The sequence below is a fragment of the Aphanomyces invadans genome (genome assembly GCF_000520115.1).
Source record: "Aphanomyces invadans strain NJM9701 unplaced genomic scaffold supercont1.2, whole genome shotgun sequence".
Classification (NCBI taxonomy): Eukaryota; Oomycota; class Saprolegniomycetes; order Saprolegniales; family Verrucalvaceae; genus Aphanomyces; species Aphanomyces invadans.
The window spans coordinates 113,826-126,181 of record NW_008580147.1 but is presented as its reverse complement, the minus strand read 5'-3'; the positions used below and the strand labels follow the sequence as shown (position 1 = coordinate 126,181).

At 55.8% G+C, this 12,356-nt stretch overlaps 6 protein-coding genes across 8 annotated transcripts; 3 read left to right on the top strand and 3 right to left on the bottom strand.

The window, feature by feature from the left end:
- The first annotated feature begins 485 nt into the window (after positions 1–485).
- On the top strand, positions 486–2,224 carry H310_00873 (hypothetical protein). Its single transcript, XM_008863816.1, has one exon. The coding sequence runs from the start codon at positions 565–567 to the stop codon at positions 2,182–2,184; it is 1,620 nt and encodes a 539-aa protein (XP_008862038.1). The 5' UTR covers positions 486–564; the 3' UTR covers positions 2,185–2,224.
- Positions 2,225–2,395: 171 nt separating this feature from the next.
- Positions 2,396–3,451, bottom strand: H310_00872. Of its 2 annotated transcripts, none has more exons than XM_008863814.1 (6): positions 3,381–3,451; positions 2,966–3,330; positions 2,887–2,920; positions 2,785–2,838; positions 2,638–2,738; positions 2,396–2,591 (listed from the first exon to the last, which is right to left on the bottom strand). In XM_008863814.1, the coding sequence occupies exons 1-6, from the start codon at positions 3,432–3,434 to the stop codon at positions 2,453–2,455; spliced, it is 747 nt and encodes a 248-aa protein (XP_008862036.1). In that variant the 5' UTR covers positions 3,435–3,451; the 3' UTR covers positions 2,396–2,452. The 2 variants fall into 2 exon arrangements, with proteins under 2 accessions (XP_008862036.1, XP_008862037.1); XM_008863815.1 differs by having other exon boundaries at positions 2,638–2,729.
- Positions 3,452–3,640: 189 nt separating this feature from the next.
- H310_00871 lies at positions 3,641–4,813 on the top strand. 2 transcript variants are annotated; one of them, XM_008863812.1, is made up of 2 exons: positions 3,641–4,231; positions 4,284–4,813. In XM_008863812.1, exons 1-2 carry the CDS (start codon positions 3,684–3,686, stop codon positions 4,495–4,497), a joined length of 762 nt encoding a protein of 253 aa, XP_008862034.1. In that variant the 5' UTR covers positions 3,641–3,683; the 3' UTR covers positions 4,498–4,813. The 2 variants fall into 2 exon arrangements, with proteins under 2 accessions (XP_008862034.1, XP_008862035.1); XM_008863813.1 differs by having other exon boundaries at positions 4,271–4,813.
- Positions 4,536–7,462, bottom strand: H310_00870 (hypothetical protein). The gene is made up of 9 exons (XM_008863811.1): positions 6,405–7,462; positions 6,098–6,327; positions 5,911–6,045; positions 5,778–5,858; positions 5,595–5,720; positions 5,491–5,550; positions 5,072–5,446; positions 4,855–5,031; positions 4,536–4,812 (listed from the first exon to the last, which is right to left on the bottom strand). Exons 1-9 carry the CDS (start codon positions 7,441–7,443, stop codon positions 4,636–4,638), a joined length of 2,400 nt encoding a protein of 799 aa, XP_008862033.1. The 5' UTR covers positions 7,444–7,462; the 3' UTR covers positions 4,536–4,635.
- Positions 7,463–7,735: 273 nt separating this feature from the next.
- Positions 7,736–11,366, top strand: H310_00868 (hypothetical protein). Its single transcript, XM_008863809.1, has 6 exons — positions 7,736–7,897; positions 7,950–8,153; positions 8,206–8,703; positions 8,751–9,531; positions 9,577–9,815; positions 9,868–11,366. Exons 1-6 carry the CDS (start codon positions 7,766–7,768, stop codon positions 10,165–10,167), a joined length of 2,154 nt encoding a protein of 717 aa, XP_008862031.1. The 5' UTR covers positions 7,736–7,765; the 3' UTR covers positions 10,168–11,366.
- H310_00869 (hypothetical protein) lies at positions 10,090–11,320 on the bottom strand. Its single transcript, XM_008863810.1, has one exon. It carries the CDS (start codon positions 11,261–11,263, stop codon positions 10,760–10,762), a length of 504 nt encoding a protein of 167 aa, XP_008862032.1. The 5' UTR covers positions 11,264–11,320; the 3' UTR covers positions 10,090–10,759.
- Positions 11,367–12,356: the final 990 nt, after the last annotated feature.

Genomic DNA, 12,356 nt, shown 5'->3' with positions numbered 1-12,356 from the left:
TCGCATAGACTTGCCCCATAGGATATCTCTTGCATTTTTGTATGCGCAAGACGGCGATCTCTGCCCGACAGCGGCCATTTGGATCGTACAGCTGGGGATCCACCCCGATTTGTAATCAGTGGGGGGAATCTGGTTTGACGAGCAAACAGCGACGGATTCCACAGTCATGCGGCCCAAAGCCCACAATTCAACCCACCGTCTCCTCCGTGAGCATGCCCAGAGGCGCCCCCATCTCCATCTCTCCGCCACTCATGCCAGACGGCAGCAAGAGTCGCAACGTGGCGTTGGGCCATCCACCTGTTCGCGTTCGTTACGTCGGTTGAGGGTGTGTTTTTATTCAAGTACGATACAAATGCCAAATGCAACGTGTGAAATAATTTCAAACCCAGAAACTTCGATTTTTGACCAATCATATCGTCGCAGGAAAAGAGCGAGCTATTTTTATGCGGTTCTTCGGGAGGGACTTCGACGCGGCGTATAGTAATGGCCGGACCATTCCGGCGGCCGGAGCATTTCCCATCGAGGTGAGTAACCCGATCCATCCCCCGGCGACGGCGACGACGGATGCACCCCGACTGTGCGAATCCTCTCCACACCGACTTGAGAGACTCAGTATACTTGTCGACCCGGAGCCTGCCCCGCGACAGCTCCATGCACCGATCGCTTCCACGGGCCAACTCTGCGCGTGCTTCCTTGTCTTCAAACGCCGGACCAGGTCTCGCCAACTACTCCAAGCTGAGTTTCTCCATGTCTTACAAGAACCGTCAGTCCACAGTCTACGTCGACGATCCTCATAACGCTGCACGAGACAACAACAGTAGCTTTATCGGCGGAGGACGCGAATCCCAGCTCCTCGACGACAAGAGCCGGATGACGACCATGAGCGCCGCTAGCGCTGCGAGCACGTATTGCAGCAGCCGCGACAGCAGCACAAGCGTGATGAACCAACAGCAATCATCCAACATAGCACCTCTCCCGCGACCGCTGGAAAAGCAAACGTCGTTTGCGAGTTCTCCCATCAACACGATTCAAGAGGATAGCGATGTGTCCGAGGTCGAGATCGCCGCCATGCAGGCGAAGCGCGCTCTTCGACGCATGTGCTTGTCTCTTGTGACCCTCAACAAGAGCGGCAAGGACGACGAGTTGATGGACAACGATGAAGATGATGACGATGAAGACGATGGCGACTACGAAGAACTCAATAGCGCGGCGAGTTGCGCAAACAGTTTGACTTACCCCTTGCGTTACAGTGACGAGAACGAAGACGACCACGTCCTGCTGCCAAACTTCGGCAGGAAGGCCCAAAATCCAAAGAAGAAGCCCCGCCTCGACAGTGACCTTATCACAATCTCCCGCGCGGACTTGCAGCAACTGCAGTCGCGTTTGCAAGCCCTCGAACACAAACTTGCTGACCAAGCTACCAAGCAAGCCGACTTGGAGGCGCACATCGAGCGCGAAGTCGGGAAGCGGACGAAACATGTGGAAAGCGAGTATGAAGCCAAAGTCGAGGAACTCACGATGGCGCGAGACTTTGAAGTGGACCAAGAGATTCAGCGGCGGTTGTCCGAGTTCTCGGCAGCGTCGACCCAGGACAAAATCAGGCGGTCCAAGGCAAAACCCATGCGCAAAGCGCTCTTGCGGGCGTCGACGTCCATGTCGGACATGTTCCGCGGCGGTGGTGGCAGTACCACCGCGCCGTCCGATTTGGACCAGTTCCGAGAGTTCTTGCAGTTAAACTCGAAGCGGATGAGCGATCGGCTTAGCCGGTCGACGCTGTTCCGCGACACGTTCCATGGGCGAGACCCCAGCTTGATGACGTCCGACTTCGACGTTGACACAGACGACGATAACAACCACGGCGAAGCACTCGTCGACACGATCCAAAAGCTACGTGCGGTTGTGGCAGACCAAGGGAACCAACTGGAGCAAGCGAAATATTTAATTAGCGTTGCCGCTATCAAGATGACGGTGACCGAAGATGTTGTCAAAGACGCGTGGGAAGAGATGGGCAAGATGGACATGCGGTTAGAGCGCCAGGCGCAAGAACTGGCCGACCTCCGGCGGTACTCAACCTACAGCCAAGGCCACAACAATAGCAGTAGCTTTGCCTCGTCCACGAGCCTCAGTGTGAGTAGTGCACCCACGTTGCGGGCGTCGGGGCGGCAAACACAGCGAAGTAGTTAGGGTAATCGGAATGTACTTGCTACAGCACCCCTCGTCGGCCCTTTCGTCGTCTCAAGCGGACAGTGACAGCAGGGACTCGTTCACTCGAATGCGAAGGATGGCGGTGCCAAAGCCGTCATTGTCCTGGTTGCCAACCATCGGGCAACCGGGATATCGCCATCCCCTTCATCTATGCATGTCGACCGCCCCTAGATGAATCGACTAACCACAGTGGCAACAAACTCCAGTGCATGTTGATCTAGCATACTGGATGTCGTGCTGGAGACGCTTACGGACTCAAAATGCACACGGGGCACTTGGCGTGGTTGAGCAACCACTTGTCAATGCACCACGAATGATACGTGTGGAAGCACGGGAGGACGCGAATCTCTTGGGCGTCGGAGAAGTCACTCAGGCAAATGGCGCACCTGCAGCACATGATTCAATCAAAGTGGAGAGAGATGTCGGTGTTACCGTTTGGTACCGTGGTCTGCCGATGCGTCTACGGGCGAGGTATACGTGAACGATGGTAGCTCGACAATGGTCGATGCGAGCATTCGGCCGTGCTTCCCCGACTACGCCGTCTTGCTCAATTGGCACGACGGAACGGACAACTCCTACCTCGGCATATTGGGACTCCAAGCGCCGCACATTTCGAAGAAGTGATAAAAAGCGCTATGCATTTAGTATTCAAGCACTGTGACTTTGAAGTGCCAAGAATACCAAGTTGGTCGATGAATGTGGTTGGAGTACGGGACTTCAACATACGCGTGAGAGATGCCGTCGTACGACTGCGTCATACCTCGTTGCCTTCGACGGATCGAATCGCATGAGCTTCAAAGCAAGGCTTTCTTGAAGGTCAGTATCGCAAGACGCCACCGAGATCAATCCAGGCGCCAATGGCTGAATCTTGGAGTCGTCCGAAACGATTTCGTCCATTGTCACCGTCGGTTCCACGGGCACTGTGCGGTCACGTGCCGTCGATGTCGTGTGCTTCATCACATTCGGCAATGCAATCTTGGGCGTGAGTTCCACAGCGAGGTTCTTCTTGACACACCGCACAAAGTCGTTGGTGTCGTCATCGCTGTGCCCAAGCTCTTCAGCCAAAGCTTTTGCTGTTTCCGTGTCTTCGCTCCAGTACGAGGCCGCGCGCTTGTCCCACTTTGACTAGTCACCAATGCCATTAGCGCAACCTATCGCGACGACCGGCGCCGTACGTTGCCATTCTGCCCCGCCACGCATTGGCTCAACTGTTCTTGGACCCACTTCATGCCCGATTGAATTTCTCAATGCTCAAATTCAACTTGGTGGACTCTTTTGTGGTGTAAAATCCACCAATCGGATTGGCCAATTTCCAATCTGATGGTCATCGTGGACCAATCACGTTGCTGGATTGCATCAAATTAGGGAGGGATCGCGATCGATATCCGGATAGTATCCGGTAAGATCACCGCGTTCAAGATGTCTTGGCAATATTTGTATCCTAATTCATCATCGCCAACAACGGAGGAGGCAGTAGTATGACGCGTTCCCCAGCCGAGACACAGCGACTCCTTCCCCGCTCCACAACACTAGCCGCCCCACAGGTCCAAACCACCGTTGGACATCGAACGCACGCTCATGGAATGATCGCGATGACCACTTGCCTCGTTGTCGTTTGCCTCGTCGGTGGCGTTCAGTGGGGGGCTGCCTCGGCGTTTGCCAGCATCGCAACACTGTCCCATGATTCCGCGCCCACCGGCGCTACTACGAAACTTGACGTGTACGATCACGTGTCATTTCCATTGGACTGCTCGTTCCACCAGTACACTCTGTCGGCGGACGACGATGGTCTGGCGTACGTATCAGGGGATGGTCGTTCCTACCGAAGCGATCACACTAACTTGTTTGGCCGAGGCGTCACGGGAAAGATCGTATCTGTGGATGCAAACGCGTTTTTGATTCGAAGTAATGGCGAATGCTGCCGCTTCATGGACTCGGGCGACGAAATTTTGCTGCGGCCGACCTCGTTTTACAACTACCGCGCCGTCGGGAATGCCGCGTTCGATACGGCCATGGCGACTTTGTGGTAATGTCCTTCGTGCACTGAGGCATGTCATGTGCACAGCGTGTGCTTTTAGGGTCGACCCCGAGCAGGCGAGCATGTTCTGGCTCAACTCTGACGGCCTGCCCTTGAGGTGGGACTACATCCCGAAATCCCCCACAGGCCGACGCATCGCGGCTGGGAAAATGATGTCCATGGTCTTTACAAACTTTTCGTTGGGTCCCCAGGACAGAACCCTCTTTGACGTGCCTGCCATCTGCACCACGTCCCAGCGCTGTCGCTTCGATTAATACCACCCCCACCCCCACTAGTTGGTTGTTGTCGAGGACGCCAAAGGACAACAAAGTGCATGCGAGCCATGGATATTTCTACGGGATCGCTGCATATCTTAAAAAGGGCCCGCCTTCAGCGTTCGATCGTTCACGTTCTCATGTCGACGACAGGCTCTTGTACGTCACGACTCCGGTGTGCAGCTTGAGCGCGTCACCGTGGCGAATCGGTGAACCTGACGGTGTGGAAAACACGTACGGCAGCGTAAAACAAAACAAGCTATCGGGAGCGAGGTGGTCCATTTGGCTGGACAACACCACGTCTTGGTCTTCCGTCTAGAACGGCAGCTTTACAACACTATCAGAGCCGGCACGTACTTTCACGACAACTTTCAACGAAACCACGCCGTGGGGATCGCATGTCGGAGGAGGCGGGATTGCAGCGTAGACACGGCGCAACTGGGCAAATGCTGACTGAGGCTTGTGGGGACCAGACTTAGGCCCAGAGCAGTGGAAGCACTGAACGTAGATGGTCATCTCACAACCAGGCCAGACCTACCACAATGTTATCATCAAGAGAGCCGAAGAACCCTACCGCGTCGTCGTTGTTTCCGGAGACGACCACAGTCGAGAGGGGCTGGGAATGTTGTGGCGGTGGGAAGAAAAATCGATGGCCTGCTGCACATTCGTATTCGAGACCCACGTTGGCAATGAGCAAGTGAGGGCCGCAGTCGACGGACTGGGCGACGTCAGGCGGCTGTTTCGTATGGGGTTTTCGAAGGGAGTGCCGTCGACGTCGAGGAGCTGTTGCTTGGGGCACCCCAACGACGCTCTCGGAAGGGGCCGAGCGTAGCCATGGCGACAGCAAACTGAGCTTCGAGATAAAGCCAGGGGTCATGACAAATCCCTGAAACGGATCGTACGCCTCAAACGTGCCGAGGCGCACAAGGACGGGCAAGTCGCGTTGGCTCTAGTGTTGGATAAAGGGTCACAGCCAATACGTCGTTCTTGTACCTGGAGCGATGGATCTCGCTGGGCGCAGCATGGCATGGTCCACAAGTCCCGCCGATTCGCCTACACGACCGTGATGTCCCAATGAAAACAAAATTCCGTCGTACGTCAATGAAAAAGGGGTCGGGAATGCGGGTGACGGATGCACCACACACACAAGCGACGTTCAAGCAACATCCACTGTTGTGGCGGACGCCGTCCGGGTCATGAAAGAGCAGAGCGCACGGTCGATTCTGCCCGCGACAACAAATCATGAGAAGGTACTGAACCTCCACGAGAAAGAAACCCACCGAAACACTGATGGCATCACAAAGCCGCCGACTTTGATGCCAAATCGTGCTGCAAGCGTCGATGATATCTTGGGTGTATTTCTGCAAAACAGGATGACATGGAGCGCCAGAGACGTGCTGCATGGGGACGTACTTGGACGAATGGGTTGGATTTGCCGACGTTGCGGTGGAAGGCGGCGACTGTGCGCTGCACTCTGCTGTCGTGGACGTGACGGTTGATCTTTTCGGGTTTCTCTGCCTTGTACCGCTTGACAGCCGCGGTGCTTTCCTAAGCATCAACGACAGGTAGCACGCTTCGTGAAAAAGGTATACGCCGGTACCCGAATGCATTGGTCTTGGGCAAACGTCCCAACCGTGTCCACCGCTTGCATCAACGTGAGATGGCTATCAGAATAAGAATCACCGTGGATGTACAAGTCGTCCATTGGGAGGACATTTAGTGGCGCGGCATCGGGCGAGCAAAATATCGAGTTGTCTGTCACGACGAATGCGGCGAGAGCTTTGAAATGTTCGATCCACTGATCGAGAGGGAGAAGGTCTTTCCTCACGGCTACACACAACTTCAGTTTTGCGTCACAAAGCGGCGGAAAGTCAAGTTTCCGCTGGTAAAACACGCAAAAGATGTACCGTCGTGGGCAAAGAGGTCGATGCACTTCGACGCGAACTGAATAGCATGTGGCATGGCAATAGAGTCTTCGTCGTCAAGTGGCTTGAGCACATGCTTCAAGTCCATGGCTGGCGCGGAAGCTGCGATGTCGATGCTATTTAGAACGGCAGCCATCCGACCGAGAAGGCAGCAGTCGTCTGTGGCGAGCTTCCTGGGAACGGCCATTACTTCGTGCGTAGGGTCCAGGACAAACAGGCGCCGCTCCTTATTGGTGTTGTTGGCAGCGACTGAGTCTTTGGCGCGAACTGTCGCGATTGTGCCGCCGCGAAGGGGCTTGAGGATGGCATGGAGTCGAGTTTCGATGGCTTTGCAGAATGTTGTCGTTTGCGATCGCGACAGTTTCCGCCCACCATCCACGGGAAAAACAAACGTCGCGAGGGGCACACAACGACCTGGAGCGAAATGCGACGAAGAAAGGATGGAGGATGCCTTGCTCGCATGCTTGGAAGATGGCTTTTGCTTGAGCAAGTGGAGGAGTTGGTGCTTCGCATTCGAGAGCGATCGAAAGGTCTGTGTTTGGGAAGTGCTCACTCGCGCGTGATCGTGAACAATAAAGAGAACGTGGGAACTAGAGAACATGAGCAATTGCATCTGCAATTGATCGCGGAGGGAGTGGACTGACGCATCGTGAACTTCATTCGCCGAGACTGACGATGGAGGCGCCGACCTCCGATAGCAGAGGCCGAGGAGGAGAATCATCTTCTTCTCGATATCATAGAACATTCGGATGTTGATGGACGGCCCTTCGACAGTTGTGAATGCCTGTCGCCCGAGAAGGCGGTTGGCAAAGTGGGTCACCGCACTGGGACTGTCGCCAATGACACCCACAACAACAGCAGGATGTGCAAAGGACGTTAGCATGGACGTCAAAGCTTGGGACTGCTTGGAATCATCGGGAGGCACAAGCGGAAGCTCGGTATTGAGCACGACATCCAGTGGAAGTGGCGGCAACGGAGGCGGCGGTGGCAGTGGCGGTTGGGTTGCCGCCATGCTGCTCATGTGTTGAGATCGCACCGGCATCCGGAAATCCGTATTATGCCTTGTATCCGGATAAAGATTGGCGTCAAATCGTGTGGTCAGCCAAAATGTAGTCCGGCCAAACACGTTTTATAGTAAAACGTGATTGGAACTTATATATGAATCTGCAGACAAAAAATGCCAAATTTAATTATCCAAGGTGATATACATTTGAAAGTTGCGAAGGGGATTATAATTATGGAATTGCTTTGTCGAATACCAAAATTGTATTTATTTTGAATCGAAAAATGAAACCCCTGAAAATATTTTCGGCCTCGCCACTTCCAAGACCCGTTTGGCTGTGATGGGGGACAGCAGCAGAGGCGGCGGTCGCAAGCACAGCAACCAGAACCTCCGACCGACAAGGGGTGGAGGCGGTCATCACATACCGAATGCAGCGCCAAATGCAGGCATCAAGAGCGGCATGACCGTCGAGGTATGCCTTGATCTGTGCGACAGACAACGATCAATGACAAACGTGCGGCCAGGACTTGAAACGCTTGACGCAAAAGCGAATGCAAGAATCTGCTATTGCAGCGGCGGCGGCAGTTGCTGCGAATGTATCCGTTCATGCAGGAGAAGTCTTGACGCCCAAAGCACGACCTACCATCAGCGTCCCGCTCGGAACTCCGCAGCACGCGGTACCTGCGCCATGCGCTGTGTTTACTCCAAAGACGGGCATGTCTGTGCAGGTGCGTTTGCATGCACCTGCCTGCTCACGCCGTAACAAAAGTCCATCTTCAGGAGCTGAAACAGTTGACGACACTGCGCTTGGCGTCGCAACTCACGCCGACTCACCAACAGCAGCAACAACAGCTTCCACTGACTCCAACGGCTGCATCGAATGGGATCAATACTCACTCGAATGATTACAAGTCCATGCTTCAGCAATACTACTCGCGAGTGAACACACCGACGTCGTCGCCAGGAAATACTCCAAAGCGACTGGGTGGTCGGTCCTTCACCACCGACCACCAGACAAGTCAGCAGCAGCAGGCATCGCCAAATATTCACTTGCCGAATCCCGGGCAGGCCACGACGCGAGCGGCGGCCGTTAGTGCAGATTCCCGTCAACGCACGCAGTCCATCGACAACCGTCGACCGGGCTACACGCCAGATTTCCACCAAGTACAGCAGGTGGAACCTCAGTCGTTTTCTCCGCGGCATATGAACAACAGCCAGCGCCATCCCTACGATGCCATTCCGGACCCGCCACCGCCATTGTCTGGCTATTCGACATTGGTTTGTCTCGATCGAGGTCGCCATTCGTTGACGAGTTAGAATGATAGGGCCGACAGGCTGTCCATTTCGAAGCCGACTCGTTCCCGCCTCCGCCTCCAGGCGACGACCTGGGCTCCTTTGGCGTCCCCACGGCACTTCCCTCGTGGTCCCCTCCCCCGATGCGGACGAAATCCCTGCAGGACTCACGTCCGACGCTCTCTTTGTACCATCACCAGCCGGGATTCTATCCCCCGCCGGCCGCGCCTGCATCGGACGACTACGACCAGTCGGGTCCAAACGGCGCGTTCCCGCCACCTCCTCCCGGCCTCACTCGCCGTCCATCCATGACGGTGCCGTGGCAGGTGGCCGAGTCGGTTTTGCACACTCCCCAGCAGCCGACGGGGCGGAAACAAATTGTGTCTGTGCCTGAAACGCCATTCCATCAGTTTGCCCAGGCGTACCCCCAAACGAAGGGCGGTCTCCCGAACGGCGCTCCGAGTCCCCCGCGCATGCCGCTTCATCGCGGAACGTCGGGAACGTCGGCTGCGGCGGCGGCAGCCGCTGCAGAACTGAATGCCACTCCGCTAGTCCGCCAATCCAGCAAGGACCCGAGCAGTGCCGTTGCACAGCCTCAAGTGACTCGCCGTGGCAGTTTTGGCAATGCAGCGCAAATGTACCGCTTCCGCCGACGCAGCAAAAGTCGACTGGACGTCGCACGGGATTTAGCCCTGTTGGAATTGAACGGCGAAGACGGCCGGTACTTGTCGGCGGAGGAGCGGGACTTGATGTTGCAGCAGCAAGGTGGCGAGGACGGGTATGGGCCAGAGCGCTTCTCGGCATCGGACCTTGGTACGAACAACCAGCAAACGAACCTCTCATGGAGACTGTGTGTAGAGGACCTGAAAGCGTCGGATGATTTTGTGCCCTATTTCAACCACCGAGGCGGTCCAAAGCTGTCGATTCCACCGCCTCCCCCACCGATGGATGACGACTGCGACAGCGACGAAGCGGGGCTCCCCATGATGAGTCCAAACGGTGCCAAGCTTCGGAAAGTTGCCCAACTGGCCCGGAGTGGCAGTCTGAGCAGCGAGGACAAGACCCGGGTCAAAGATGAAATCATTCAGAACTCACTGGTACATTCATGTCTTTTGGTCAATCCAGATTGCTTACATGCAAACGTCGTAGGGCATGATGAGTTTACTCCCAGACGACTTGACCTCGGCTCCCCCCGGCTTTGCGCCGCAGGGGGGGGGATGGCAGAAGCCGAAAAAGTCGCCGAGTCGACCGCCCGGCATAGTCCGCGGTCATCCCCGTGCCATGTCGACGGACAGTTCGGCAAATCCTGTGAGTTTAGAAGATCGCCTGGCGTTGGCGGCCCAGCGTGTCGCCGAGTGTGTGGCCAAGGCGGACATGGTCGAGTTCCAAAAGGCGATGGATGTCCTTGACAAGCTGCGCCACGAAGCCAACCAGTTAATGCAGCAATAAGTAGATAGATCCGTTCAACCACGGTGGGGGGCCGTCGATGTAGATGAAATGTAATACTTGTGGCCCGTCGATGGCCTCCCCACATCATCCGAAATATTCATCCAATACACTACGAATTCCACGGCGAGTCTTTCATGCGTTGATCTCTGTGCAGTCGAGGCATAGTCGTCCATTGACAGCCGCTAGACACGGACAGTCCACGACTTGGAGGGCGATGGGCATGGCATTGGCGCCAAGAATTCTGAGCCGAAGGAGATGCATGTGGCCGGAGGTGACTGAGGACACTCTCCAGTATCCAACGCTCAGGCGGCTGCCTTGCTGGTTCGTCTGGGCCACGAGACACTCCTTCGACGCAGAGAATTCGTCGCACTTCTGTGGTGGACTCGCTGCCAGGGCCCCGTTGTCACGGCTATAGCGGAACAGCCAAGGTCGATCTCGACAAGTACCAGCATCTATCGTTCGATTCGAAGGTTGCGCCGGTCGTGCTGCTGCGCGGGGTGCGGAGGGAGGGTGATCTCGAGGCTCAAACCGCATTGAAAACCATGCGACAAACGATTAACTTAAACTGGGACGATCGATGTGCTGAGGGTCGTTAGCGCACGGGGACGGCGTGGCCGCTGCCGGGCTGGTTGATTCGACGCGGTTTTTCCTTGACGTTGTGTGTTCGCAGCAACTGGCGGAGGGCGTGCAATTCGTCCTTGTAGCTGAAGATGGACGACGCTTCGTCCCAGCAATGCTTGTTCCAGTTAAGGACGACCGTTGCCCATTCCTCTTGGGTCTCGGGGGTCGACGCGGCAAAGAGGAGGCGTTGGTCGTGCTCGAGCTCGGGTGGAAACAATTTGCTCATCGCTTGCTTCTTCGCTTCCAACGTTCGCTTGCGGCTCGAAATGACAAATCGGTTCGGGAGCGACGACAAGTCGTTGCGAATGAGGCTCGCGTTCACTTTGTTCCCCGAGAGTTGGAGCTCGCCGAGGAGGACGCCGCCCTTGCCGTTGTAGTATTGCAACGTGCCTTCTTCGAGGATGCAGTACACGATGCACCCGTACTCGTCGTCGATTTTGATCAGGTACCCTTCGATGCTGCCGCCGTTCGACATTGTATATCGTGGTCGACTGGACAGAGAGACTGCGAGCGACCTGCGGGCGCGGGTGAGGAACGCACAATGACCGCTGTGGGCCACCCCACCGGGTTGTTGGTTCGCTACCACTTGGAACGGACCACGGCGGAAGCCACCAATCAACGACGGCGAATCCTCCACGGGGCCAGCGATTGGTCCGTTCGGATAAGGGAGGATTCAACGGAAGGCCACGGGAACGTTCGAAACAAGTGACTCGGGGATAAACCCAACAGTAGATCGGGGACATAGGTGCGCTTTATTTAGGGTATGGAACATAGTCATTTGAATGAAGTATGCTGGCTTTTTTGTTTAGGGAGTTTCAGCTTTCGCCTCCACATACCTTGGTCGTTGGAAGACGATGAAGGCCGAACGTGTTCGGGGAAGCCAACCAAAGCGGTGGTGGGGTTTGACGGGTGTAGCCAGCGAGGGCGAGGGCAGCAAAGGCAGGAGCGGCAAGCTCTAGGGTGTATGAGTGGTGGATAGTTCACGCGGGGCTGCATGATCTACCATCCACGTTGCTGCGATCATGGATGTGGACTTCTGACCCCCCCCCGGAGAAAAGCGTCCGTGACATCATGTGTGTTCCTGTGGTTTCGCGTGGTTGCATGTACAAGTGCCTCACTCCAAGTAGTTTGAAGGCGCAGTGTTCAAACGAGGGAGTTTCGTGTGGCATGTCGACGGAATGTGATCTTCATTTCAATGGATGGGTCGGGTGCGAATTGCGGACAGAATATCACCATGGAAGGAATCGTCGCACGCCATCGTTGGTTGAGAAGGACCCACGATGCGTTTGCTCAAGCACCTCGGTTGCGCAGTCTTACTGTGCTCGTGGAGGAGACGGCGTCGGTTCAAAGTTGAAGTTGCCACTTGCGAGATTCTCCAACCTATGCCAAGGGTTCTTCTTACATGGACACTAGGCGTTCGAACTCAGCCTGACACTGGAAATCTTGTCGAGAATGCCAGCCCAAAGCCGTGGATCCGCAGCCACGCATGCTCCTGCTGGCCACGCCGCAAAGTGAGCGACAGGCCATCGCGCCCAACATAAGGGTTTTGTCCCGCTGATCCATTCATC